General features: G+C 42.5%; 1 protein-coding gene across 2 annotated transcripts; it reads left to right on the top strand.

Annotated features, from left to right (window-relative positions):
• On the top strand, positions 1-27,493 carry igsf9b (immunoglobulin superfamily, member 9b). 2 transcript variants are annotated; one of them, XM_062418223.1, is made up of 22 exons: positions 1-135; positions 5,739-5,831; positions 7,460-7,666; positions 15,492-15,638; positions 16,739-16,890; positions 17,089-17,206; positions 17,549-17,690; positions 18,594-18,739; positions 18,839-18,981; positions 19,075-19,215; positions 19,319-19,435; positions 19,528-19,678; positions 19,788-19,899; positions 20,008-20,183; positions 20,289-20,527; positions 20,738-20,822; positions 20,935-21,105; positions 21,273-21,309; positions 21,625-24,978; positions 25,142-25,311; positions 25,522-25,733; positions 25,971-27,493. In XM_062418223.1, the coding sequence occupies exons 2-21, from the start codon at positions 5,771-5,773 to the stop codon at positions 25,719-25,721; spliced, it is 6,069 nt and encodes a 2,022-aa protein (XP_062274207.1). In that variant the 5' UTR covers positions 1-135; positions 5,739-5,770; the 3' UTR covers positions 25,722-25,733; positions 25,971-27,493. The 2 variants fall into 2 exon arrangements, with proteins under 2 accessions (XP_062274207.1, XP_062274208.1); XM_062418224.1 differs by lacking the exons at positions 1-135; positions 5,739-5,831; positions 7,460-7,666 and adding an exon at positions 11,106-11,231.
• Positions 27,494-27,847: the final 354 nt, after the last annotated feature.

Raw genomic sequence — 27,847 nt, 5'->3', positions numbered from 1 at the left:
CCTCAATATTACTTCTCCCTGAAGAGGAGGAAATAAACGGTTGAATTTAATCTGCGAGACGAGTCTAAAAGAAGAGCATCAATGGATTGAAAGATTGTACCTGACGCTTCAAGTGAGAAAAGTGCCTCAAGCAAGGTAAGGATGCACAGCTAAAGCATCCTTTATAGGCCATATAAACCCACCGTAGAACGCATCTGATTGTAGTTTATCTATAGTCTGTTAGAGATAAAGCACATATTGTTATTTTCTGGCTGGACAGAACTCTTTATTACATATTTATAGTATTCTTCTAACCACTTATAGTGTATCTTATGTGTTCAGCAGTACAGTGCCCTTGTCTTTTCTTTTCTGTGTTGTCATTATAATATTCCTTTAGGGAAGCATACTTTTTATATTAGTTTAATTTCCCTGTGAATATACTGCAGTAATACTATGATGCATTGCGTTATAGCGCCTTTGTTTATGTTTTCTGCAGCCTATCACATGCGCCACTTGTAATCTCAGAATGAGTGTTTTTTTTTTCTTTTTCTAATACCACAGTAAATAGGTTTAAGGCACTGTTATGACCCCATAGTGAAATCTGTCCCCCGGGTTAAGATAGTGAGAACAATAGTCAGTCAAAATAGTGTTTTTAAAAATGTTTTTTATTAAGAGCTTCCCCTTTGCTGTTTGTGTCAAAATGACTGAGACAGACAAAAGACGCACCTGTTTATTTTACAGGAGGTCTGGATGGTGGCACAGGGATTGAGCATCACAATTCGCTCTAGGGGTGCAGAAATTAATGGCTTGTGGCTTGGTGTTTCTTTTTTTTCTCCTTTTTTAATGGACCGGTTTATCTCCACATGGTGCAGTGTGCTGGACAAAGCCTAATTTAAGCGTTTTTCCCTCAGGATTGTTGTGCTTTTTACATGATATACAGTATACTCCCTGCTCTAGTGTGTCTTTTCTTTGTTTTTGCTTAGCTTATGGGTATTGATGAGTGAGAAATGAAGTGCACAGAGACACACATCACTTCGGATGCCTGTTATCCCTTTTTTAAGACTCTATAGGGACACTTTTTCATATTTTTTTAAACAGTTTTAGTTGCCTTTAACAAAATATATATGTCCAGTCTGGTCTTGAGCAAACACAAAAGTACAAGTATTTCTTTTTCTTGCTGAGATTTCAAGTATTATTCAAGAATATTCAAGAAGCATTCCAAATACTATGTGGCCAACTGTGCCCTGCAGGCTGATTATCATGCTGAAGGAAATTGATTGCATTGAGAAACAAATTATTCATGAGCTGAAAGTGCTTATTACAAATTACTACGTAGTGTGCAGTACTCTACAGGGAATGCATGTTAGTGCCAACATACAGAGAAAAGTGCATAATTGAAGTTAGTAAACAAAGCTCAAGGAGATTTAAGCACCTAATAGCATTTAAGGGCTATACAGTGTGCCACAAATGGTCACCTTTGTATGTTTTCTGTCTCATTAGTTGCTGGCCTGTCTGAAAGAAGAGCCATTCCCTTCTGGAGAGTAACAGCTGTCCCTAAGTGAAGGCATAAGAACTGCATCACTGAACATTTTTAGCTAAAATACATAATATAATAATATATAATACTGATGGTCTGCTGAGTTCCTTTGATAATATCTATTAGTCACCCCCAGGTTTTAAAATAAACCCAGTGCTGTGCTTTAAGACTGGAACTCGGCTCTTGAGATTGTTACCTTTGACCTTCTTACCCTTCAGCATTGCATCTTGAAAGTAGCTTTATAGGACTGACCTGTTCCTGAGGGTCCGGGGCAGGGAAGGACAAAGGCTAAGAAGTTAAAAGAAGCATGTTAGCTGCTGTGCTTTTATTAGGCGTACGTCACTCTCCACTCCCCTGACACCCCTGACCTATATGAAATCATCCAGGTGGAAAAATATATAAACCCTCTCATGTGTGAAGCATATAAGTGATTTATTTATGTCAGTTCATAGCAGATTTTTTGAGTGATTGCAAAATTATAGTACAGGTAACCTTGATATGAATGAGTTAAAACCATTGCCATGTGTTAGGTTACTAGCAATCATTATGTTAATCCATACTGTGTACAGTAGGCTTCCCCCCTCACGAGACTGGGGCTTTACTCCCGTGCCCACTGTGTGCCAAGCTCATTTCTTTTTGTTAAAGTAAACATCAATACATAAACTAAATTAGGTTGCAGTGCCAGTGAAAAAATCTATTAATTGATTACTCTGTTGTGTAGGCTGGTCCAACCAGTCAAGGTTGGATTGATGTTTTTTTTTTTTACAACCCTTTCCTGTGTTAGTGACTGTGGTTTACATGTACTGTACGGGCTGCCCTGTTGTCTTAGTTATGGTTGGTTGCAAGATATGTGTGCCTCTGTATGACCTTCTCCAGTGCACCTGTGAAAGTTTCTGCTCCAATGACACTCGTAGTTCCTTCTAAAGGCTGGTTTACACTGAAGCTACATTCTGTGAGGATTAACAAGGATTACTAAGAGAGTAATGCTACTGCTTATCAGGCCTGTATCTGTCACTAACATCACTGATGGTTCTTCTGAGGTACTGAAGGATAACACATGCACACTCACACGTTAAGTCAAAAGCCTACTCTCGCCATGTGAGTGTCAGAGAAGATACGACATTGAAATGAGAGACAGACATCTTAATTGTCACTTATCAGGTGTAGAACACAGATTGAAAAGACTATTGCATTTCTCCTGTTAACTCCTTCAAAGAGTAACCCATCACCAAGTCCACTTTAAACTTTTGCATTATTCAGTTTATGCCAGCTGATTGGTTTATTCTGGTGTGATGCAGAGGAGATGCATATGGAGAAGTCAGGCTCACCAGCTGTTGAAACTGACAGCTTGGAATCAGCTTTTTACTTGAATCAATGCAAGAAAAATCTATCCATCCATATTTAATGACATTTGAATTCTCTGGAGAGTGTCTTAGATTTAGACTGAAGGGGTGAAGGATGAGTTTTATTTATGTATTTATTTTTTGATAAAGTTATCTGCTCATGTGAAGTTACTGCCAAGCATTGGGAATGAGAAAACAATCAAAGTTGCCCTTTGCTGGCTGTGGCTTTAGCCCTCCATAAAATTTGGAAAACACAACATGCCAGCTTTACAGCAAATAAAATGGCCTTGTTATCTCCACCAGCATTCTTTGAATCCTAGAAGCACATTAATCTCAAGTGTTTTGTGTCTTGATTTACCAGTGATTGATCACTGCACTGCCAGATGACAGCATGTCCTTGATTTGTCTCGCCAATTTGATTTCTAATTCGATTACACTATTAACACTCGGAGCAGCAGGGCAGGATTATTCTGGGTGTTACAAATGTACCATCCAGAAGGCTAAGTCATGACTAGATCCAAAGCAATTTGTGTCAATGAAATCCAGTGTAACATTGGAACAGTTAACTCTGCCTGCACTCATGTCATGGAGCTAAATGTCTTGTGGCGAGGCAGGTGTTCAGCAGGTGTACTAACTGTGTGTTTTTCTTTTTCGCTGTTGTCATTATATTTTTTGTTATCAAAGTAATTTCACAGTGTCAAAAAACTGCAATCTTTATTTCACAGGGAATGGCCCATTTACATGATTCCAGTTTAGGTGAGAGGATATGCTGATGTACCCAGGAGTATCATTGTCTTTCAGTATAGTTGAGTGCAACTTGTAAACAGTTGTTAATTAAGTCCACCTTCCCTGAAATACCCTTGTGAGGAGATTAGTCTGAACGAGTTAACCCCCTTTCACATACACAGGTATGCTTGGTGCGGCCTCACTGTTTAACAGGAGCTGTAATCCACACCACAGCTAGTTAGTTTTTCTTTCTAAGTTAATTAAGAGTTCAAAATTATTATTGCTTACAGGTCTGCAAGTGCTATTGCCACAGTTCAGTTAGGTAGATGACTAAAGTTACTGCCAGTTTATCCTTATATCTTAAACATTTTAATGCCCTCTCTGTGTACACATTCATTAAATGGCCCTTTGGTTTTCTCTGCTGCCTGAGGAAATAACCTGGTTGTTTTTCACCTACACCTGCACCTGCAGACAAAGCCCCCTCCGGGCTTCCTCTGTAAGATGTTTATGGGCCTAGCCTTGTCTGAGTGTGTTCCCACAAACCAGTCATATATTTTGCTGTTGAGGCAGAGAAGGCAGACAAGTTTTGTTATGTTCTGATGGATGATTGTGACGACTGCACCCCAGATGATGCAGTGATGTACGTTCACTCCCACCTTTATTTGACTTCTGGAGATGACACAGATTATTCGGCTAAACATTTTTTTTAAATAAAAAAAAATAAATCCATTATGAGAAACCTTTTTATTCCGAAACCCCCACTGGGCAAATAATGTTTGCTCTGGGGGAGTAATCCTTTCCTATTTACAAACAAGCATTTAAAAACTACCAACCTGAAATATTTCATACACCTTACAACTCTGCCCTCTTTATCTGCCTTTTTAATTTCATCCCTCTCCTCCATAGTGCTTATGTAACCTTGGCTTTGTGTATTTCTAAAGGTGCAGAAGGAAAGTTATTTCAATGCTTCATCGACAGCCCAAACAGCAATAGTCATGTCCCTGTGTGAGTCAAGTGCAAGGAGATAAATGCATCCTTTTTGCTCTTCTATTTTGGGCTATTTGTTTACTCAAGCGCAAACTTTGCTGCTAAGAGTCTAAATTTGTCCAGTGCATGATTCAGTTATACTGTGCTTCTACTGTTCTTTTGTGTGTTATATCAGCAGCTAATATCCAACACCTACTTGCTGTCTAAGAATAGCCTCCTTCTTATATCTTACTTAAATGAACTTAAAGTAATAAGCTGGTATTAGGGGTACTGAATGAAGTGACTCAAGGGGAGAGTGGGAGGTCTTTCATTATGTTTGAAGGGCAACAACTTAAACTTGTGCCTCCAATCCAATTTGAGGTTGAGGGCTTCTGGAGTTGCTGCAGCTGTTTGCATGCTTTAGTAGGCAAACAATTTTTTTGCATGTCTTGTTTGTGAGGCGATTAGGAGATAAAAATTAATGGATCTTGCTGGTGGGCTTGCATGTGTTGTTTGTGCATCTAATAGTCAGGTGAGCAGCACCTGTGGCCGTCGGCTGCTTGACATATACTGTATTTGAAGCAGTCTTGACTTCAGTGTATTTGAAGTTCCTTGTCTAAATCTATTTATTTAGACTTATGTTCTTTTTTTAAGCGCTGGTAATAAAATAACATCTGGAGTCGGGAAGACACACCTTTTCAATAATGCTCATGCCACCTGTCAACTGCTGTTGGCCTATTTAGAGTTAGACGAGACCTCCTGGATGAGCTGGACCAATCACAAGCATCAGGTTAATCTGTACATACCTTGAAGCCTTGTACATGTCTTCTCTGTGGACAAAGACACTCACAGTGGCGTCTGCATGCAAACACAATGCACTCTAAGCAGTCTCATGTGCTACTGTCTGTTTGCAGCACTTGTTGGAATATCTTATTTGTCTTAATCCAACCACAGCCCTAACATCCAATTTTCCAGAAGATTAAGTGTTTTCAAAGAATACAGTAATTGATTAACCAAGAAGCATCTGGTATGTGGTGTACTTCTTGGATTATGAGTTGATGTTAACTAGAGGGATTACATTTGTCTGAGTGGGGATGTGACGGATGTCCTTATGCAGCGGTGACCGCGTAAATGGTACAGTAGCATTCTGTTGAACAGTAAATGGGATGTGTGGTCTTTTCCTTCAGGTTGGGAGATGTGTAAAGGGTGACGGACGGCCATGGGACTGGAGAGACGGTGGCTTCAGGCTGTCACCATTGCTGTAGCCATCTGTCTACTAAGTAAGTATGCTAATGCAAATATGGATACATTGCATACATTTCCATAATATTCATATTTCCTTGTTGAACCTTTAGAGCATTTTGCAAATTGTTATACACTTTTTTCAATCCTGAGACATTTCAAGAGTAGTCATCCAGCTGGAACTGTCATCTAATGAATTGTGTGTTTGGTCAGGCTTTTACAAAGAAAATGTATAAAGAAACAGTTTTTAGCAAACCTTTTAAGAAGGTTTTGCAAAGTGTACTCAGAGATTGACAGAGTGTGACTTTAGTTAGTTTTGCACTGTTTTATGGGTTGCTGGTGAAAATGGATTTAGACTGAATTCAGTCAAACAATTGCTGGAAATTGCGCATGTGTAAAACTTATATAACTGCAATGGAAAACTTATTAGCACTTTTGGCCAATAAAGAAAGGTAAGTGACACAGAAAAGGGAAGTCATGCACATGTATATTTACTTATTTTAATTCATATACTGAATATTTAATTGGCCTTTTACAGTTGGTAAAATAATCAGTTGGTTTCCCTGTCTGCCATTTGTTTGCATTGTGTCGCCAAAAGTTCATTGTTTACCAACATCAGCAATACCTATGTCCCCTGTTATTGTAAACACAGCTAAGCAGTTGGCATATGTTGCCATGTAGCTGCCTACATACAGTTTGACTGACACCATGATGAATCTGGCACAGCTCCCACTGCCTTGTATTGGAGAAAGTAAAGAGGAGGGGTTACAGCACTGACATGAGTGGACGACAGAGAATGAGGCCAAAATCCAACTTAAATTATATCTCTGGGTGTAGATTTAGATCAATCTGGGATTTATGCTGCCCCCAAACCAAGGCACGCTTCTCTGTGTGTGTGCATGTGTTTGTGAGGGGGGGTGGTGAGATTGATTGTGCTGGTCCCCAGACCATGTGTAGACCCCAGGGGGTAGTGGGAGGTCGGCTGGAGAGAGCACAGGGAGGCCTGCTGCTCTCTATCAGTGTATCAACACTACCACCCCCCTGCCCTTCTTCTGAGATTAAAGTAATCACCAGGCCAGATGAGTAGCAGAACAAACACACACACCCACGTGAGCACATGGCAGCAAGGGAAAGGAGATAGAGAGGACCTCTCCAGGTGTCACTAATGGGATTGCAGTGTGTTTGTAGGCTTTGCAGCTATACGATCTTGTCACCAAATGGCGTATGATTGTTTTACATGCCCTTTGATAGCCCAGTTTCTAACTATGAACACTGGGAGGAAGTCATAATCACAGGCTGATCTGAGCTCCAGTAAAACATAAGCATTTATGCATGAGTTGTTTCTTCTTTTTCAACCCTTCAACCTTTCTGTCTTGACTTGTTGTTGCCTGTGTGGTCAGTCTCCCTCTAAAGATATTGCTGCTGACATTTTATAAACTGCTCTCAGCATAGCAAACAATTTTCAATGGAATGAATGACCAAAAAAATTCCAGAGAGGTTAATCCGGTCTCTCTGGCAGCCATAACTCTCTTTAAAAGGCTCATATTTCTCAGGCCCTTATAGATCTTCTGATTTATGTGTTTTACTGTTTATTGCCTTCTGTGTTATCAGTAAATGTCCAGGATTACATGTGCTTTATACTGGTAATATGCTCCTGTCTTTACAGGTGTGTCTCAAAGCGTGGCATCACTGGTTCGTGCCCGGGAGGGGAGCTCTGCAGAGCTCAGTTGTAATCTCACGCCTACATCTAAAGAAGCCACCACCCCAAACCTCTTCCCTCTACATGTGGTGGAGTGGGTGCGCCTCGGTTACAACGTTCCCATCCTCATCAAATTTGGAGTGTATGCTCCTCGTGTTCATCCAAACTACAAGGGTAAGAGTTACTAAGTGTTCAATCACACACTCCATTAAAAGAAAAAGAACAAAAACTTTTATCTATTATAATGTGTTAGCTGACTGGATCTTCAGTCACTTGACCAGACCTATAAGACTTCATAAGCTTTGGTTGAATATTTAGTGGTTTGACTGCACACAGACCCTAATGTCAGCATTGAAAAGTTTTCTCAGTTGGACAAAGAAAAGCTGCTATCATAACATTTTGTTTTGGGAGGAGTTAAAAGACTGACCACCAATTTGACAGACATCTTTAATAATAGTCCATCAGATTTTAGTAAGGGGAGAGGTAGTGGTAACTTTTCTCTTTTATATGACGCACATGTGCCCTGTGTGGGCAGAGGCAAGCATAAAGGGGTAACAACAGTATTTATGAAGACTTGGGTAGAGGAAGTTTGGATGAAACAATACCCCAAATAGGTAATCCAACCAAAACACAATCCCTGTAATTACTGCGGGTGTTCAGTCTGTGGATTTCCCATCTGTAGCAGGAGTGCAGGAAAAAGGGGAAGGGCGAGAATGGATGTGTTTTAATGGAGGCAGTTAAAGGGGGGTGGGGTAGCTGAGCAAGAATAGGGGGGTACCAGTAACGCGGTGCATGGGGGGGATTAAGAGTGTAGGTGGGGGCTTGGTGGTCTGATGACAGTGTTTTATTAGTATGCTGAGGGGTGACCCAGTAAGGGGAGATTGTTGTGCTAGAAGGAGGAAGGATGAAGCATAGGGAATAATGGGAGTTTTCTTGCTGGAGCCCTATAATCCTGTCATTGTCTACCAGAGAACAAAAGACAAAGAGGGGTATCACAAGCTCCCCTTGCTTTGCAAAAACCAACAGGACTACTAGGACACCCAAAATCCCATACTGTCCCAAATAGGTCACTGAAATGTACAGGGACCCTCACTTAAAAGCCTTCTTCACTACTGTCCTATTAGAACTTATTCTAACAGCCCCAACAAAGAATAAAAGCCTCTCCAGTAGTGTTACCAACGCCTCTATGGAATGGATTAATCACTGACGAGCCACACTGAATGTCAACAGCAGCAGAGCCACAAACACACTCCCTCGACCAGGCAATTGGGCTACATGTGTCTTGCATGTTAACCCTTCTGTAGGCCGTTAACCATGTCATTGTTTAGGAGCAATCATCTGATGCACAAGAAGCCGTAATGAAGTAAACAACACTGCAGAGTTTTAACTATGAGCACTGGAGCCCTGTTTTGGATGTCCCAATATTTTGCCTTATCCCACCCTTGTGTGTACTTGTCTGCTGTAAACCCTGTCTGCCTCAGATCCTCATATCTCCCCTCCCACTGGAGGCAGATGGTAGCATGTGAAGCGTGTCAGCGCTGTAGGTCTAATATATTCTACCCCCAAATTAAAAATGTTGGGGGATTTCAGATTTAACCACAAGAAGCAAGTAGGTGATAGTTTCCTGATCTTTGTCTTGGCTTGTCTGAGATCATGAAAAAGAGAGCTGGGAGGATTTCCTTTATAGGTTTAAGATCAAGAAAGTGTTTCAAGAAAATGAATTATGGGCATTGCAGAGACCTGTACTGTCAGACAGAGCTTGTTGAATTTATAGCATAATGACTGCTTCCAATAATGCTAAGTAAGGCATTAGACTTGAATGTGTTATATTAAATCTAAGTGTTTTCCTGTCCTACCTTTGGTGAACTCATTGCATCGCAAATACCACCTGAAACTCCGAACCAAGGTTCAGGTTTTGTTACATTATATACATTTGATCCGGGTGGTTTTGGTTTCACATCATAATTATGTGAGCGTATTAGGAACTTTAGGTTATATGACATACCTACATCCTGTCAACTTTACCTACATGAGCGGGCAATTCAGCGAGTAGCCTTCAGTCACCGTTTGAATTTATTGGGGGGGGTGAATGAACAGATTAATTTTTGCCACTATAATAATAATATTATGGCATTACTTCCAGTTAACTGTGCCCAGTGCCAGCATTATTACTGGTACTAAAAGTTAAAACTGGGTAAGACTCCACCACCTTAATGGGTGAGGTTGTTGCGCGAATGCCCAGAATGCTATCCAGGTTGTCATAGACAGGAAATGTGTCTTTCTTATTGGTTGATTTTCTAATGGAACTGCGTACCTTTGTATACTGCTGCTACAGTTTCTTTATCTTCAGGTGGCATTGTTCACCCATTTTCTCTCTTTCTTATCCTCTCCAAAAATACCTGGAAAGTGTCTGTGGTTTTTTCCAGTTAACTTTTTATAACATCGTCAGACCATATTTCAATCTTGGTCTCTTCCTGGCAATCTTTGTGTAATTGGTCCAAAAGTCTGAACCATCCAAAAAAATGTTTTCATACTGGAGACGAACAGAACCATGCTTCAGTTCGATCCAGACTGAGATCACCTCTTTATGTCATACCTAGGCTTGGCTGTTTGGTTTGGACCATGGTTCGGGGGATCTTTGACACCTCTAATTTTGGTTTGGATCAAACTGACAAGCCTAAAGGTCTAGACCAAATGAAGTAGGTGTAAAAGGGTCCTAAAATAAAACATAAAAACATTCACAAATGCTGTCTGTCCTTGTTCTGCTGCTTTGTCTCAAGCTCACTGATGTTATTTGCCATTTATAGAAACTGAGATGAAAGAATCACAGCGAGCAATATCTAATGTGACTATTTCAGTCTTCCATTTAACAGTATTTTTTGATATCATATCAGGTGTATTTGAGATTGCACTCTGTATTTGAGGAGTGTCTCCACTACAGAACATTGTCCTTCTGTCGACCCTGTTAGACACCAGCCTGTCTAGGTTTCTCATGTCAATTAGAGATTTTAGTGCCCCTCATCTCTTCTCCTCTTTGTTTGACACCCAGCACTCACAACAAAGAGGAATCAAGATGAACTCTGACTGACACACTATTATAGTCTTTTTGAGTTGTATTTGTTGAGAAAATATGTTCAAGTCCTGTTGTGTCAGGCCAGTTTACTGTTGCAGGGCTACATCAAATGACTCCTGTGTGCTGAAGAAAATCAGTAGAGACTGTGAGCAGGGGAGTCCGACCTGAGCCCCAGACGACAATGGGCAAACCCCTAGATCTCAGCAGGCCTACATCACGCTCTCAGTTTGACCTCTGAACACTGAGAAGTTGAGGTCTGCATTTGCTACACACATGTACAAGTTGTGTACACACACAACTAATATACCGACGCACACACACACACACACACTGTGAACTCTGTAACCTGAGCGGAATTTAATATTGAGCAACTAAGCTTTTGTAAACATGACTGTTTGACAACTCCTAAAGCAGAAAATAGCCCAGTAAAATGTGAAACTGATCACCTTCATCCATCAGCAACCTGTTTTTCTGCTACAACTTGACCAGGGTGATGGGCCTCAAACAATGACACAGTGAAAGGAGAATAGATGGCAGCAACCTGGGAATTTGGTGTTCACAGGCTTAGAGCAGCAGGCCAATACAAAGGCCCTGTTACCTCATGTCTGAGGTGTGCCACTGCCCACACTCAAATGAAGAGCATGAGATCAGACTGTGAGCTGTGCTGTGAGTAAGCATTCAAATTAAATCCTGTAGTCCAAGGGTCTTGCTTAGTAATCTACTACTGTAAGATTACTACATGTTAGGTTAAGTTTGCCTTTGTTTAGCATCGCTGACAACTTGTTGAACAATACATGATGAGGATTATTGGAGGCACTAATTATTTTACTAAAGATCATTCCAACTGAGTAACTAAAGCAACTAGAAATTATTAATTCCAACATTATCGCCTCCTGGCCAGAAAACAAAGCTCAAGTTCAGCGCCGGAAAACAGTTCAAACCCCGCAAAAACTGGCCGTAACATTGTAATTTAAGAATATTGAAATTAATACTTTGCTCTTTGATCATATAAGACGGCTAATGCCCATGGTAAGTTGAGTCCTGGTAAATTTGGCACGTGAACTGTGTGTGCTTGCTGGTGCAGGGGTTAACAGAGCCGGACAGAGCTAGAGGGACAGAGTTAACTGTAATCTATCTCACGACAAAGAGCTATTCATAAGAGGGTTAAACTGATTAGGGAGACAGGAGGATTGAAGAGAGAAATTTGGGGGAGTGGGAGGGGTGAGCTGTCAGAGGCAGGGGGCCGGTTCCAGACTTATGATTGTATTCAAATCAAAACACATCCCACAATGCACCTCTGCCCGGCTCTCTTATGCACATACGGATGGACAAAGAAAAGCAGTGCTGATGCTTCTCCAAACAAAATAATCTGTCTTCCTCCATAGTTCCCCCCTCTATTGTATTATATGTAATTCACAATAACAATAACCCATGTATTACTATGTCAGTAAGTACCAGTGGGAATCCCCACTACAGAAATGCTGATTCGATTACTTTGGGAGAAGAAAAGCCTGTACTAGAGATTTTTATCCTACAAAACTAAAGAAAATACAATGTAACAATACTACATGTATAAAAAAAAAATGAACCCAAAGTGTGAATTATGTAGGTAAAATATATGTGGTGTACACTGCCCTCAGTTCAATTGCATTTGCAGTGGTTTCACTTGTAGAACAAGCCTCTTAAATCTGGTGTAGACAAAAAAAAAGGAGATCAGAAACCGTGAGACAATCTGCCACCCACTGGGTGAGAACCTGACTTTCGATCATATGAAGAGGGTGCATTGTAGAGGTTCACACAGTACTAGTGGATTAGCATTGCCATTTTCTACCCTTGGCTGCACTGCAGCTTGACCTGTTGGAACAGGGTCTCATTTTAAGGTAGACTGGAGCTGTCATGTGATAGCTGCCGGAGGTAAAACAGTAAGGAAAAGGAGGTGGAGGAGGATGGGCACGGGAGAGGAGCAGCAGCTTATTGTTTCAGCCATTTTCAGTGTTCTCCACTGCAGAGTCTAATAATGTTTGTCTCTGGAGGAGGACTCGTGGACGTCAGGCAAATGTAGAACCAGTGGGAGTGATGAATGCGTCTGCTGGGGAGTTACTGAGCACTCTGGTCAAAAAGGTCAACCCCTCATTCAACTCATTGGTTGTCTGTGGATTATCGATGTACACATTTGAGTAACCTCTCCGTAACCTCCGGTTCAATTCCACTTTGATTTAAAAATGGAGAGGTTTTGTTTTACTGATATGGTTGATCATTTTTAAATTCTTGTGTTTAATTATTTGCATTATTTATGTGCATCAAGCCATCAGAGAGACAATCAACCTTTTTGTCATCGTTCTTAGTGCAGAACACCTGCCGAGTGCCTTTTCAGCTTTCAGTTCAAGTCCAGGGATGTAACATTCAAATTTAAATAAAGCAACATTTGTCACTCATTGTCAACAGGCTGAAAGGAAAACAAAGTCCTCCCTTTTTCTGCCTCTCATTCACTTCCCACTCTCTTCCTTATGTCTCATGTGCTGCTGGATCTGACACAAAACTGTTTTTTAGATCTAAACAAAATGTTTTTGCCCCAACTTTTGGGGCAAAATATCTGCAGTAGAAACCCACCCCCCTGCACGATTGACCCTCCCCTGCCCCTGTTGGGCCTGCCATGTTTCTACAGCAACTGAATTCAAATCTAAACCTACAGCCCGGGCTTTCCTTGGTCTCATCACTATGGTAACCTGAGAGAATGAGGAGTAGGGGGGCTCTCTTTGTAGTGATGGACAAGAGGGAGGCTATGGGAAAGGGTTAAGTGTTCGACAGGGAAACTAGAGTTCCCCTGTGAAGACCCAGGGGGCAGGGTGCACACCAAATTTTGAAAATCAACATGTATACACATCCACGTGCTTCTGAAACCAGCGCACATGGTCAGTGAGCGGGATTTCCATAGGCCGAGTTTTATACGTATTACCAAATGGCACAACAGGCGCTTTTAGCCACAGTGATCTGTAAGTATCCCATAATATTTAGCCACAGGAGGATTAGCTGTACCTTAAAGAGGGTTTGTGTGATTTTGCACGTGGAAGTGTTTTTCCTCTTAGCCGGCAGGGTGCAGTTAATTCCATGTCCGATTGGGAAAAGGTTGCATAGGAAATGAGCAGCTCAGGGAGGATCCCTCACGGAGAGATAAGGCGGAAACTGCCTAAAGTTATACCCTCACCTGTTATCATCTGCTCACACATTTCCTCTCTCTCCGAGCCCTGCCCAGTTGTTTGAAAGATGCTGACCTGAAATCAGAGGCCTTCATTTTATGGAGCCTTTAAGTGAGCGCCGCCCATCAAACGCTGCTCTGTCTTTAGGAGGTCAGTCAATCATTAAGCATAGCAACAGCCCCAGTCAGGAATGCAGGGTTAATTGTTAGCCATTGTTGCCTGTCTTTACTCTCAGTGTGTGTTTCACCCTGTTTTTAAGGCCACGTATTGAGTTAAATGAATTTCATACCTTTCAGACTCTGCTCCAGACACTGCTGTCTGGAGGGAAAGCTATGTGAATAGCTGGGATATTGTGTTTCTTCTGATACTGTTGCTTCAAGGTTGTTGCTTCTTTCCTCTTATATACAATATCTCTACTGGGGGAGATGACGTTTGATGCTCAATCTAAAGATTACATGAAGAAAAAGCATATTTCTTTCTATTTGTAATGCAGAATTTTTTTTCAATTCTTTGCAGAGAGGGATGAATATATGACAGATATTACTGTGAGCCTGTGTTATCTGAGCAACTTGTTAGCAGCAAACAGGAATGACGAGATGCAGCAAACATCCCCACATTTTTTCCCTGTTTACTTTCAAACTGCTTTGGCCAAGGCCTGGTATGAGCAACGTGTGTGTTTCCCCCCTTCACGCACCATCCTGTCTTTAAAGGCCTGAGATTGAAGGGGGGGGAAAAAGAGTTCATTGACAGACAGAATAAAAGGGAGGGGAGGTGGGGCGGTGGGGAAGGGTAACTCCAGTACCCTGAAAACCAGCCTGCAGTCACCAGGCAACCAACAGATCAACTTTCAAAGCCTGACAAGGAGTTGTAAGAAGTACAGAGAAGAGCAGAGGGAGAGGGATACGGGTGTGTGTGACAGGGAGGTGTGTGTGTGTGTGTATGTGTGAGTGCGTGCGTGCCTGGACATGCACAGATCCATCTGTGTGTTTGAGGTTGCACATTCACAAGTTTGTAGCGTGCATCTGCCACTACACAGTGTTTATCTCTGCTTGATGTCCCTCATTGATTAACAAGAACAGGTGACTCATTTCATGCTTGTTGTAAAAATCCATTTCAAGCAGGAAACTACAAATATGAAGAAAGAAAACACACTCACTTTTTTTCCTCTTCGCGATTTAATGAAGCTGCCTTCAAGTATTTCTGTCATGCTCTTCCTAGCTCTCCACTCCACCACCCAAACCGTAAATGACAGGACACTATCTTCATCTGTAATTTTGCACATCATTACAATCATCACAGGAGTGATTCATGTGTTTGCACTCCAACTCTTTGGCCACTGACTTCTCATCTTCTGTACTCCATATTTTGTCTGTCACCACTCTGATTTTCACAAATCTTAATCACATGTGTGGATACTTGCTACAAACATTAGAGCCACAGTCGATGTTCACGCTGTGGATGGTTTTGTCTGCTAGCATTAAGTCTACGACTTTGACTGTGGCCTTTGTGACTCTGGATGCCTGTGTCCTCTGGATGGTAAGTCTGCATGTGCTGACTCTGCCTGACTGGTTGTGTGTGTACTGACCCTCTCTCTCTCTCTCTCTCTCTCTCTCTCTCTCTCTCTCTCTCTCTCTCTCTCTCTCTCTCTCTCTCTCTCTCTCTCTCTCTCTCTCTCTCTCTCTCTCACCCCTTCTTCTTTGCCCTCCCGCCCCGACCCCTCCTCCTACAGGCCGCGTAACTCTGACCCAGGGTGCCTCTCTGCTGGTGGAAGGGCTGACCCTGGAGGACGAGGGCTGGTACGAATGCCGCATTCTGCTCCTGGATAGCAAAACCGACAACTTTCAAAACGGCACATGGACGTTCCTCTCCATCACAGGTGCAGCACTGCAGGGTTTTGGGAGACTGAGGAGCTGCTCCTTTCGTTGCTCATCACTGGCACTGTCTTTGTTTAGAACAGCCACAGCATGGGACTTGAAAGGCCCTGGCACACCGAATTTCCTGAGTGTCATTGCAATGTATGAGGAGCTTCAGTGTGGCATTCTGTGCACACGGTGATCACATCTTGTCTTTGTCTGTGCCGTGCCTGCTGTGAGGTGATGTCAACATAGGAGATGTTAAAAAAATAACAGGAACAGGACAGTGTATGTGCTGCTTGTGTGGGCTAAAGATACCTTTTAAATGCCTCAATCTGAATATTTTTAACCCCACACATCAGTTATGCCACAGTGGAGTTAGAAGTTATTGAGAGTGTGAATGAAAAGATTATCAGGATGCAGGTGTACACTGGACACCCATCTTTACATAATAGCATTACATCAGTGCGCGTATTGTATTTCATTTGAATACCCGTTACCTAAGAATATGTTAGGTTGTTTCAAAACCAGACTTTACACAGAGCCTTGTACACAGAGCATGATGACATATTTTATCCAAAGCTCTTTCCAATTCAATGATTGCATATATTTTTAGCCTGGGTGGTCTCAGTGGAAACAAAACACCAACCCTGGCAGTATTTGCCCATATTCTGCTCTCTCTGAGGCAGACACAAAAAAATGCAGTTCAGATCGTTTCAGAGAAATTTGCAAATTTCCAGTTGTTGCTTGTCCCAGTTATTATGCTGCATTTGTTTACATTTGTGGTGCCACTAAGATGCCACACTACGAATCTTTCCAAACATGCTGACATGGTAATGAAAACGTAGAGTTTTCTGAGGTTAACACATCATTTATTTTACATTTTGATGGCATCAAACCAATTCCTAAAGCTCCACTGTACAGGGGTTAAGTACAAGTCGTACCTCCAAGCCTTAAGCACCCCAAAACTATCTAGGTTCTTAGTTACTGTGGGTGACCTGTCCCATTAAGTATTTTCATCCACTTTGCTTTCTACAACAAGGGTTCACAGTCAAGTTAGTCCTCTTTCATTTGATTGCACACACAGAAGGTAACTATGTCATCTGTGCTGTCTTTGTTCTAGCTCCACCTGTGTTTATCAAGACCCCACCAACTTTTGTGGATGTTTTGCTCGGAGACTCGCTGACGCTCAGCTGTGGAGCCCATGGCAATCCTCGGCCAACTGTCGTCTGGCATAAAGATGAGAACCCGATTGAGAAACATGAAAAAATAAAAGTGAGGAGGATAAACAGATGGCATTTGCAGAATTTTAATTAAATATTTTAAAATTAGCATTTTATGTAGGAGTTGTAGCTTTGATATTTCTTTGCAGCAGATTGCTTTTGTTGTCCTCTCTGTGACAGGCTCATGATCTCCATCCACCTTTTTTCTCCCCCCTTGATCCTCTTCATCTTTACCTTTGGCCACGTTTAGGTGCTCAATGGTAGCCTGTCTTTGGCCTCCATCACGAGAAATATTTCAGGAGTCTACAAATGTCACGTGTCCAACACAGAGGGGAACCTGACCCACTATACGCAGCTGCAGGTCAAAGGTCAGTTTTGAGCTGTCAGTCATTAGGGGGAGACAGAATTTCTCCTTGTCTCATGTTAAGCATGTGCTGAGAGGTGCAGGTAACCATACAGAGGTATTTGAAAGTAACATCTACCACATATGTTTTCCTGGGACAAAGAGTAAATTCAGAAAGCCTTTATGATTTTGCTGAACAGCTTGACATGGTTACACAGTGTATACTGCCACCTACAGTCCATCGCCTGCTATAGCAATGATTTAAGACCAACATTCAACACTTTGCTTATCTTGATCACTGGATCACTACACAAAGGCATAATATTTACATCAGTGTGTCTTATGTTTATTCCATTTTGCCAAAAAGGTCCCCCAATCATCATCATCTCGCCAGAGGACACCACTCTTAACATGTCACAGGATGCAGTTCTGCAGTGCCAGGCTGATGCTTACCCTTCCAACCTCACCTATGAATGGATGAAACAGGGACAAAATGTTTACCACATTGAGTGAGTCCAAAGTACCCATGAACCCAAAATATATAATATATATATTTTCTGTCAAATGTGAAACACAGCTAGTATGTAGTACTGAGATCAGTATTTAGATAAAGCTCAGGCATACAGGTGTTGGTCCAAAGCAGGCTGCTAATACAATCAAATTTAGTTAGATTATTTATAAGACTATAATGTAATGTAGTCATGAGCACGTGATAAACCTTAGAAAAACAAGTTAATTGTTCAGATAAATAACCTGAAAATCTTTTATTCCCACTACAATGTAGTGGTTTTTGTGGTATTGTCAATTTAAAGGGGAATGTTGGTATTTTCCAACCTGGACCCTATTTTTCTATCTATCTGTGTACAAGTGACTAATGGGGACAACAGTTTTTTAAATTGGTCCAATTCTGAGCGAGGGTGCTGCAGCCAGCAGCCATGAAACAGGTTGTAATGTAATCAGACAGGACAATAGCACCCCGTCAGTGTACATCCAGTAAAAGTGGACGTACACTGACAGGCTCAGGTTGTTATTGTAAGTGTCTGACAATGTTAAAGGACCATACAGAGAAATAAAAAGGGTTTTTTTACCTTTCACTTGATCTAGTCTGTTTGTTGTTGTGTTTAACCAAGTCTTGCTCAAGGAGAAATCTCGTTCTAAAATCTTGTAAGACTTGTTGTCAAGATCAGCTAAATATTTAGCCATTTTTAGATAAAATTAAGCGAGGCGCTCTGTACTCCAAAACTCTTTCCGACACTCTTCTGTCCACCTTTTCTATGGCTTAATATTTAGCTGATTTCAGAAACAACTCAATCGTCACTAGATTTCACAAAAAGTTGATGGGAAATAGGATCCAGGATGAAAAATACCTTTGATTACCTCTAAAAATCATATTTTGTATCTTTTGGTTTTAGGTCTCTGAAGTCACGTGTGAAGGTTTTGGTGGATGGAACACTTCTTATCCCTAATCTAATCCCAGAAGATGCTGGCAATTACACCTGTATCCCAACTAATGGGTTACTGACCCCACCCTCAGCTTCTGCACATCTGAAAGTGAAACGTAAGGGTTTAATCTCCCTTGAGAGGCAGCACTTGTTTAGTTACATGTATCTATCCATTTTACAGATAATTCTTAAATAATTATTATTCTCTTATTTAGACCCTGCTCGTATAGGCCGAATGCCCAGAGAAACATACTTGCCAGCTGGCATGGAGGGGGTCATTGTCTGCCCTGTCCAGGCTGATCCCCCTGTGCTATATGTCAACTGGACCAAAGATGGGAACAATTTAAATCTTGACAACGTAAGTTATGTGACGTAGAAACATCATGTCTCATGCAGTGGAAGCAATTACCTTATGAATAACTATATAATTTTCCTTTCTTAACCTGTCCAGCTCCCAGGTTGGATGGTGAACTCCGAAGGCTCAGTTTTTATAGCAACATCCAATGACAATGCTGTTGGCATGTACACCTGCACTGCATATAACAGTTACGGCACTATGGGCCAGTCTGAACCCACACAAGTCATTCTGCAGGTACTTCTCTTGACTCCACCTTTAGTGACAGAGAAAACCTTTTTCTTTGAGTGTGTCCAGTTATACATGGGTAGATGTGACAAAGACTGTCTCCCTCCTCCAGGACCCCCCATCTTTCCGAGTGTTTCCCCGGCCTGAGTACCTCCAGGAGGTGGGCAGAGAGTTGATCATCCCCTGTGAAGCCATTGCAGACCCCACTCCGAACATAACATGGAGCAAGGTACAGATTATCCAAAACAAAGAGGAGCAACATAAACATGCCTAATTCATGCTTTATTTAAACTGGATCTGTCTGTTTGTCTTCCCTCACAGATTGGCCCTACTCCTCGCTCCTCATACACTGTGTTGGCTAATGGCTCCCTCCTGCTGCAGCCACTGAGTAAAGACCACCATGGGGGCTGGGAGTGCTTAGCCACTAATCGAGTAGCTACCGTCAGTGCAGGCACTGTGGTCATGGTGCTGGGTGAGTGGCCTACCTCACAAATATGGTAACAGGCCTGATGGACACTTAACCTGTATTTACATGTGTTGTCAACATGCCAGACTTACAGATGTGCGTCTATGTTTCTCAGGCACCAGTCCTCATGTTGTGTCCTCAGTATCTGTCACCACAGAGATGAATCAGGCCAATGTATCTTGGGTGCCCGGCTTTGATGGTGGATACACCCAAAAGTTCACTGTGTGGTCAGTAACATGAATCACTTTCAACACTTTTCTCACTTCTCAACAAGCAGACGCATTGACTGTTTTATTGTGCCATCTTTATTTTGGATGGCTTTGTTTTTTCTCCAGGGTCAAGCAGGCATCCAGAGGGAAACATGAATGGGCTTCTTTGCCTGTGCCCACATCCAAAAACTATCTATTGATTACGGGGCTACTTGCTGGCACCGGCTATCAGTTCAGTGTCCTACCTCAGAATAGGCTCGGCTCTGGACCTTTCAGTGAAATCGTTACTGTGCGAACTCAAGGTTGGTGCAAGTGAACATGTTTGACCTATCAGAGTTTCTTATTTGTATTTTTCGTGCTGTATCAGTTTGAGTTGATGTTTAGGTTGCGTTTTTTTTTTTTATCAGCTGTGCCAACAGAAGCACCTACGGTCGTCACCACTCTCCCAACACTGGAACCTCCTGTATTCCTGTCAGCCAACCGGACTGGACAAGGTGTTTTCCTGCAGTGGTCACCTCCTGAAGCTCCATCCTCTCCACTGACAGGTTATGTGCTGCAGGCCCGCCGGGATCAGGGCCAGTGGGTCATCCTCAGCAGTAACATCAGTGCCAATCAGAGTGAACTAGTGGTACAAGGACTGCTACGGGTAAACTTTATGTCTTACTTAGCATTCACACTTTCTGGAGATCAGTTATTGTGGTGTCTGTCTTTCTTGCTTTCATAACGTGGCTGCATGTAGATTAAATAACTGTTCTGCCAAAAATTGTGTTATATAAAACTGATGCTATGATTTATGGTGAAAATGTTTGAGCATGCAACTTTTACCACAAGCAAACTACTTTATGTTTTCTCTCAGGACTCCAGTTATGATCTGAGGCTGATGTCCCGCAGCAATAAAATACTCAGTGAACCGAGTGAGTCTGTTAATGTATCCACCACTGGTAAGTGGCTTCGTATAAATTACTATGAACATCATACGCTTATGTAGTCAAGGTCCCAGTACATTTATATTACAGGATATTTCGAAAATTAAGCTCTGTGGTCTGATTATAGGGATGGCGATTTACCCCTTGCGCCCAAGTTTCTTGGAGTTCATCCCTGAGCCTCTGCTGGCTGGTGTGTTAGGAGGAGTGTGTTTCCTGTTCATTGCCATCGTCCTCTCCTTGGTGACAGCTTGCTATATGAGTAACAGGAGACAACGTCGGCGCAGAAAGAGAAGACAAGGTAAAGCATTTGTTTTAAATCCAGAAAATGTAATTGATGTTTAAATTCTGTTCATGTGCAGGAGGTACTGTTGTTGATTCCTCAGTTTATGTTTAATACACTTTGTCATAATAAGACAAAATTGTCTGTGTGATCATTTTTCTAATTGTTCTTTCAACTTTTCTTAGACCTCCCATCTGCCTTCCAGAAGAGCCAATCTACAGAGTAAGTGTCCATACCAGTCCTTCAGTTGTATTTTGATTTTAATAGTCTAGTTTAATATATGGTGATGAAACACTAAAAATAACCTCAAGCAGGATTATTTAGACTTTTATACTCTGCTGTCAAACTAATTTTAATCTATCTATAACATTTGAGCACATGCACTGACAAAGTGACGCTACTTCACAAAAAGTTTTTCAAAATCTCCTTACTTTTATATAATTTGGAAGTTTAAAAAAAAGTTCTTTAGTTAGAACCTGTAGTACTCTGAGGTTGTTATAAATTATTCTTTTGTCTTTTTCTTTTTCTTTTTCTCAGACCTGGCTCACCTCCTCGCAGCCCCGACAGTGTCTTAAAGCTGAAGCTGTGCCCACCGCTTCCCTTCTTCCCCAACCCCTCCTCACAGTCTGATCGGTCCTCCTTTGAAAAAGGCAGCCGTGGGGAATACCATGACCAGCGGAAACAACTCCTTTCCAACTCATCTCCACCACCTCATTACACACTCTTTGAGAGTCACCTTGGGTCCCAGGACCCCTCATCAACTGCTTTGGAGTCAATCTGCAGAGGCCCAGATGGACGCTTTATTGTCCAAGCAGTGCCAGAGGGTTCCAGTCCCTCCAATAAGCACATCTTGAAGAAGAATGTCCTGCAAAGTAATGGAGGGGCAAGTTGCTTAGGAAGCAATCGGACATCGTTCAGAGACTCTCCAAAGTCAAGTGTCTTGAGCTCAGAAAAGGATGATGGGAAGGATTCTCCTCTCACTGTGGACGTCCCAGAGCTGAGCAGGCCTCCTTCCTCCCCTGGAAGAGTACGGGCCATGGCCAGAAACTTCTCCCGTCACGGCTGCTTTTACTCTGATGACGAACAGGGCTCAGAGGCCCTCCTGGAAAGAGCCAGCTTCTATTCAGACAACAGCGAGAAAAAACCCAGTGATACTCTGAGGAGGTATCGCATGCCGGGTCACACTGAAGACCTTTTCCCTAGTTTGGGCAGAAGAACCAAGCTTCTGGATAGAGAGAGAGGCTACCGACCTATGGAGAGTCAGCTGACTAATAACAGCACCCTGGTCTCACAACTTGACAGTGAGCTGGAGAGGGACAGCATTAACAAGTGTGTCCAACTCGCAAAGGAGAGGGAGGAAATGGAGAGGGAGTTAGAGAGCTATACAGCTAATCAGAGAAGTCGTGGGAAAAATAAATGTCAGTCAAATAAAACAGAAAGCCCTCAAAGGGGCTCGCCTAAATCAGAAGAAGAGCCTGTATGGAAACCACAAGATGTTATCATCAGACAAAAACATAAGCCCTCAGGTCACATAAATCGGGTGTCTGACTATCGGAGGGCATGCTACTTTGGGAACACCAGTAGTCCAATGGACCGGCTTCCTACCTCTCGCATACACTGGGACATTAGCCCTGTTACATCGGTCACCAGCCTTATTCCAGTACAAAGCCCCCGGGAGACCACATCGCCCAGGTCTAAGCATCCTTGCACACGTAGAGAAACCACAGAAGACTCTCTTGCTGTAGATTCATCGAAATCTCCCGTCACCCAGAACACTTCCCTTCCCATGCTCTCTCCTGACGTCAGCTTGGCTAGCCCCCCGATTTTGTGTTTAGAGACACCTGACAAAGCCAGGTCAATGAATCCTAGGAGAGAGCTGGATATATGCAGGAGGTCCATGACTGAGGAAGGCTTAAGGGAAAATAATCAGGACAGAGTTGTTGCTTCCAGGTCAAGAAATTCATACGCTTATGGCACTCAGCCTTGGGATTCAGCTTCCAGAAGTCCTTTAGTTGACAGCGTGAGGCCTCAAAGTCCAACTGGACCTTTCACTTCTTCTCCACCACACACAGCCACAAGAAATCCCAGTCCTTCAAGTTTTTCTACTTTACCCTATGAACATCATGAAGTTGCAGCAAAGGTCAAAGACAGGGAGACTCAGGGCTACAATGACCAACGATGTTCAGGTTTTTACACTGAACTAGAAAGAGAGGGTGTCCGGGCGCGCTCCAGGAGGAGTGACAAATGTCTTTTCTCTGATAGTCCCAGCCCTGTTTCAACACTGACTCTTGTAGAAGAAGTTGATAGTGACCAGTCCCAGTTTTCTGTCCGCAGAATGTCAGGGTCCTTCAAGGACAAGCCTGCAGCTCCATCCCCCAAAATGTCCCCACTGCAAACAAGTGCAATTCTTGAATACCTGAGCCTTCCAGGTTTCATCGAAATGAGTGTGGATGAGCCTGTGGAAAAAGCTGAAGTTACAGACACTGCTGGACAGAGCTCAGACTTAAAACCAGTAAAATCTCTGGTTGCTAAGCCTGATGTAGTTCCTAAAAACTGGGAGGTCCATGTTGAGGGGGTAACGGACTCAAACCAAAAGGAGGTTTGCTTTGAGCAAACACGTTCTTTAGGTGCTGCAGAGACAAACTTTGACGCAAGTAAAAAACAAGGCTATAGACACCCCCTCAATGCACAAGCTAGAGATTCTTCACACAGAGTAAGATTTCCCGATGAGATGAGACTATCATCGCCTGGTCCAGAAAAAACTAGCAAGCAGCTTTATGATGAGAAAACACAAATTCGGAATAAAAACGCAGACAGACCTGAGTCCAGACTTGGATCCAGGTCGGCTCACACCTTGTTTAGTGCAGCTAAAGGCATGGCAGATATAGTGTCAAAACATTCACAACGTTTTGCAGATTATGGTGAGTCTTTATCAGAGAAATCCCAAAGACAAGCTTCTCAGGGCAGCAGGACTAACAATATTGCATCACGAATATGTCAAGCCCCTGTGCCATTTCTGAAGAAGTCCTTAAGCATAGGCCCTTGTAGGACTCTCTCAGGTATGGGACCGCCTCGTCCTTTCCTAAAGAAATCCATCAGTCTTGGCTCACAGAGGTGGGAGCACTTTGAAAGCCCGAGGGCATATGTTTCCGAGAGATGTTACTGGGACGAGTTCCCAAACCCAGATGTCAGAGTAAAGTCCTACAGTTTGGGTCGCACTCCGTCTTCCCTCCCCAGGCCAGGCCCCTCCTGGAGGGAGTATGTCCCGTTCAGACGGCCCAGCATGGGGAGCTTAGAGAGGCCTCACCACACACAAAGACCTTTAGCTAGTCCTTCCTACCTCACTCCTTCGATGTACCCTCCCAGACAAACCTCAATCTCCCCAGTTTTGGAACCCTGTGATCCACGACGACAAGCCACCGTTTTCCCCGAGTCCTCCCGGTGGTCCCCCTCTTATCAGGACACCCTGAGGTCTGCCCAACATAAGTATATTCCCATGCCCTCCTCCATTCCTGTCCCCCAGTACCAGCACTGGCCAGTATCCAGAGTGGAAAACATGAGACCCATGGACCCAAGGAGGGGCCCTCCGAGGTCCTACCTGCCCAGAGGCATGAGCTGGCCCTCACCCTACTATGCCCCCTTCCCACCGAGGGAGGGGGAGGGTTACAGACAGCCAGACAGGGTGATGGGGAGGGGAGGTGAGACAGAGATCCGGGAGGTCAGAGAGGGAGGTAGGGCCAGTTATGCCAGCCAAAGCAGTGGTAGGGGTAGCGCCGGTCTCTTCAGACAGTCCCTGTCCATCACTCCCACACTGCTCAGCTCCCCAGAAACCACAGAGGAGAGTGAGCGGCACAGAGCTGAGATGGAGCTACCAGAGAGGAGAACGAAAAGGTGAAACACCACCACACCTGGAAAATAACAACACTGGAGTGTCTTCTTGGCAGAGGAATTTATTTATGTTGCCAAAATAACATTAATGGTTTAGTTCTTGTTTCTTGTTTGTGATACTGTGCTGATACTGTTACCTGACCGCTTGTTTTGTGTATCTCATTAGAAGGAACACATCAGTAGATGAGAGTTATGAGTGGGACTCTGCTGATGCCTGTGTGGACTCCGAGGTCCTGGAGGCCATGAGGTTTGATCAGTCACAAGCGGGTTTTTGGAAAGGCAGGGGGGAGCTCAGATACGATCAAACCGACGGCCTCCAGGACCAGCGAAAAAAAGGTGACGTCTCTTTCTTTTAAATTCTCATGTCGTGATGTTTTAACGTTGCATGTGTCATTGTGAGTGTAATGCTTGACGTGACGTGTGTGTGTGTGTGTGTGTGTGTGTGTGCTGCATGTGCTCATCTTGTGCCCCGTGTGCCATGATTATTTTGAGCTTGTCCCATGATGTGCCCATCCATGCATCACCTCTCCCTGATGCCTTCCCCAGGCCCGTCTCCCTCAGTCAGCCCACCAGTTTCCAACCCACCTCGCTGCCAGTTCAGTCGCTCCCTAAGTGAGGCGCGTTTCAACGCTCTCCGCCTGGAGTACCAAGAGTACAGGCGTGCTCAGGAATCCACCTGTTCCCGTGAGCCCTGCCTCACGCCTGGCTGCGATTCAGACTCTGACTGCCACTCAGCACTGCTCTAGCAGCTTGACCCGGTCCGTTATTCCGCCTGTCCCTATCACCTCCTTCCTTCCTTTTTTCCACCTCTCACTGCTCGCCTGCCTGCCTCCGCCTCCTTTTCTTGCCTGCTACTCTTATCATCCACCTGCAGTGAATTTGTGCTTGCATGTAAACGCCTATGAAAACACAAATGCTGCTCAGTTTTTAGTTGAAATGTTTTAATCTTTTAAGGGCTATTCTCTAATACTGTTCTCCATCTTTCTCTTTCCCAGGTTTATCAAAAACAGATACCAAATAACAGACGACAGCACTGTGGTCCTTGCCAGTGTCACACCCCACTGGAGCTTTGTCATGTAAAAGAGCTTGTTGTATAAAGTTTGGCTCCTCGGTTACAGCACACTAAAATGATCCGGTTTTAAGGGACAGCGACAGATGTTAACAGGCTCCACCTCCTCAGTTGTCATCAGATGACATATATTCTTTTTCTTGTTCTTGTTCCACTGTGCTTTGGATAATGAAGCTGAGAAGGGATTATTTATTTTTATAACAAGCTTGTGCAACTGTGTTTTGGGATTTTTGTTAAAACCTTGACAATCAGACACACTGGGGCCCCTTTTGAGGAAAGACACGTTCACCCTCGACAAATATGAGTTTACAGTTGAGAGTTGAGAACGACCTGCTTTATGAAAGCAGAAGCACGCAACATGGTTTATTTTACCTTTATGTCTACTACATCAAAAACTTCCCTTTAATAATAAAGATATGCTTATGACAATTATGTAGGTCCAAGATGACATCTGTTAGTGGAAATGTCTGTAATGTTCCCAGTATAACAGTGCTCAAAGCATTTTCACCACCCTCTCCCTTTGAATATGACCCGAGTACTCAAATAATAGTACTTAAAGATCACATGATTAAGTAACTCTGATTTTGTCCTTTAGAACAGGATCCATGATATTAACAAACAATAATTTACCGTATTTAGAGAAGAATTTGTGTCGTTTTTGCCACTTTTACCTGCTGGTTCCCTAAAATCATTCACATCAGTCAGTACAGTGTTCACCTGTTGAGATTTTATAAAACAAATTAAAATAGCCTCCCAGTATTTGTTAAAATATCTGTACAAATGTTTATATGTACCTTAATGCGAATGAACCTTACTGTTATATTGTATATTTCACATTACCATTTCATCACATGAGAAAATGCTACTTTACTCCACCTGAATCAGACAAACTGACTCTGTAAATGACAGACAGTGCAACTTGATAAGAAACACAGGGGAAATGATTTTTGCCTTATTTTTATGAACTTCATATGTATTCTACAGTTGTTGATTGAATATGGGAGGGTTGAGCTGACAAGCTATAATCAAACTCATCAGAGGAATCAAAGTTGTTAAAAATGTACCTTTTTTACACAAGCTTTCTGGATATTTATTGACGCGAGTTATCATATGCAACAAAGTTTACAATTCACGTCACTGATGTGAAGACAACACTGTGAATATTTCATCGACTTCTAATTCTGTATGTGAATTGTGAATCTGTTATAAATTGTGTGCCCATTAGCCTACGTTTGTTCCGTTGGGTTTTTTTTACTGGAAAATGACAAAATTGTTTTTGTACATCACCTGGCAAATAGATTTAAATAATATCTTTGTAGCTATACTTTGGGAAGAGTCAACATTTGTACTATATTTACTTAAATAACTGATAATGATGATGAAAATCTTCATATGGAGCGAGTATGCATTTCTGATGATGGTTTTGGAAGTTTTGTACAAACTGGAAAAAAATTTCTATCTTGCCATCTGGTTGTTCTTGTCATTTTTATATGTTTGTAATGAATAAATTGTTTTATTCTGAATGCACAAACTGAGAGAATGTATTCATTTTTTTTGTGTCATCAAGTAAATTATGTGTACTATGTGTATACTTCCCTCATTTCATCAAACCTGTATTAGCCAGGCTACTGTGGCGTGGTCATTACTAGTGAAACCATCTCAGTGTAAATGTTTGTCTCAGTAATCACATATTTTGTGTTAACCATTTTCACAGATAGACTTAAAAGAGGATAATGATCTTATTGCCCTGCCAATCCATAAGTTGTCATTCTCCAAAAAGTCTAAAAACACAAAATCATCTTT

The sequence above is a fragment of the Scomber scombrus genome, chromosome 4 (genome assembly GCF_963691925.1).
Source record: "Scomber scombrus chromosome 4, fScoSco1.1, whole genome shotgun sequence".
NCBI lineage: Eukaryota > Metazoa > Chordata > Actinopteri > Scombriformes > Scombridae > Scomber > Scomber scombrus.
This window is presented reverse-complemented; position numbering and strand designations above follow the sequence as displayed.

Coding starts and splice junctions, on each gene's coding strand:
- igsf9b (XM_062418223.1), top strand. CDS start 5,771: ATGGGACTGGAGAGACGGTGGCTTCAGGCTGTCACCATTGCTGTAGCC. Junction 20,184..20,288: donor CGTTACTGTGCGAACTCAAG/GTTGGTGCAAGT, acceptor TTTTTTTATCAG/CTGTGCCAACAGAAGCACCT. Junction 24,979..25,141: donor CCAGAGAGGAGAACGAAAAG/GTGAAACACCAC, acceptor GTATCTCATTAG/AAGGAACACATCAGTAGATG.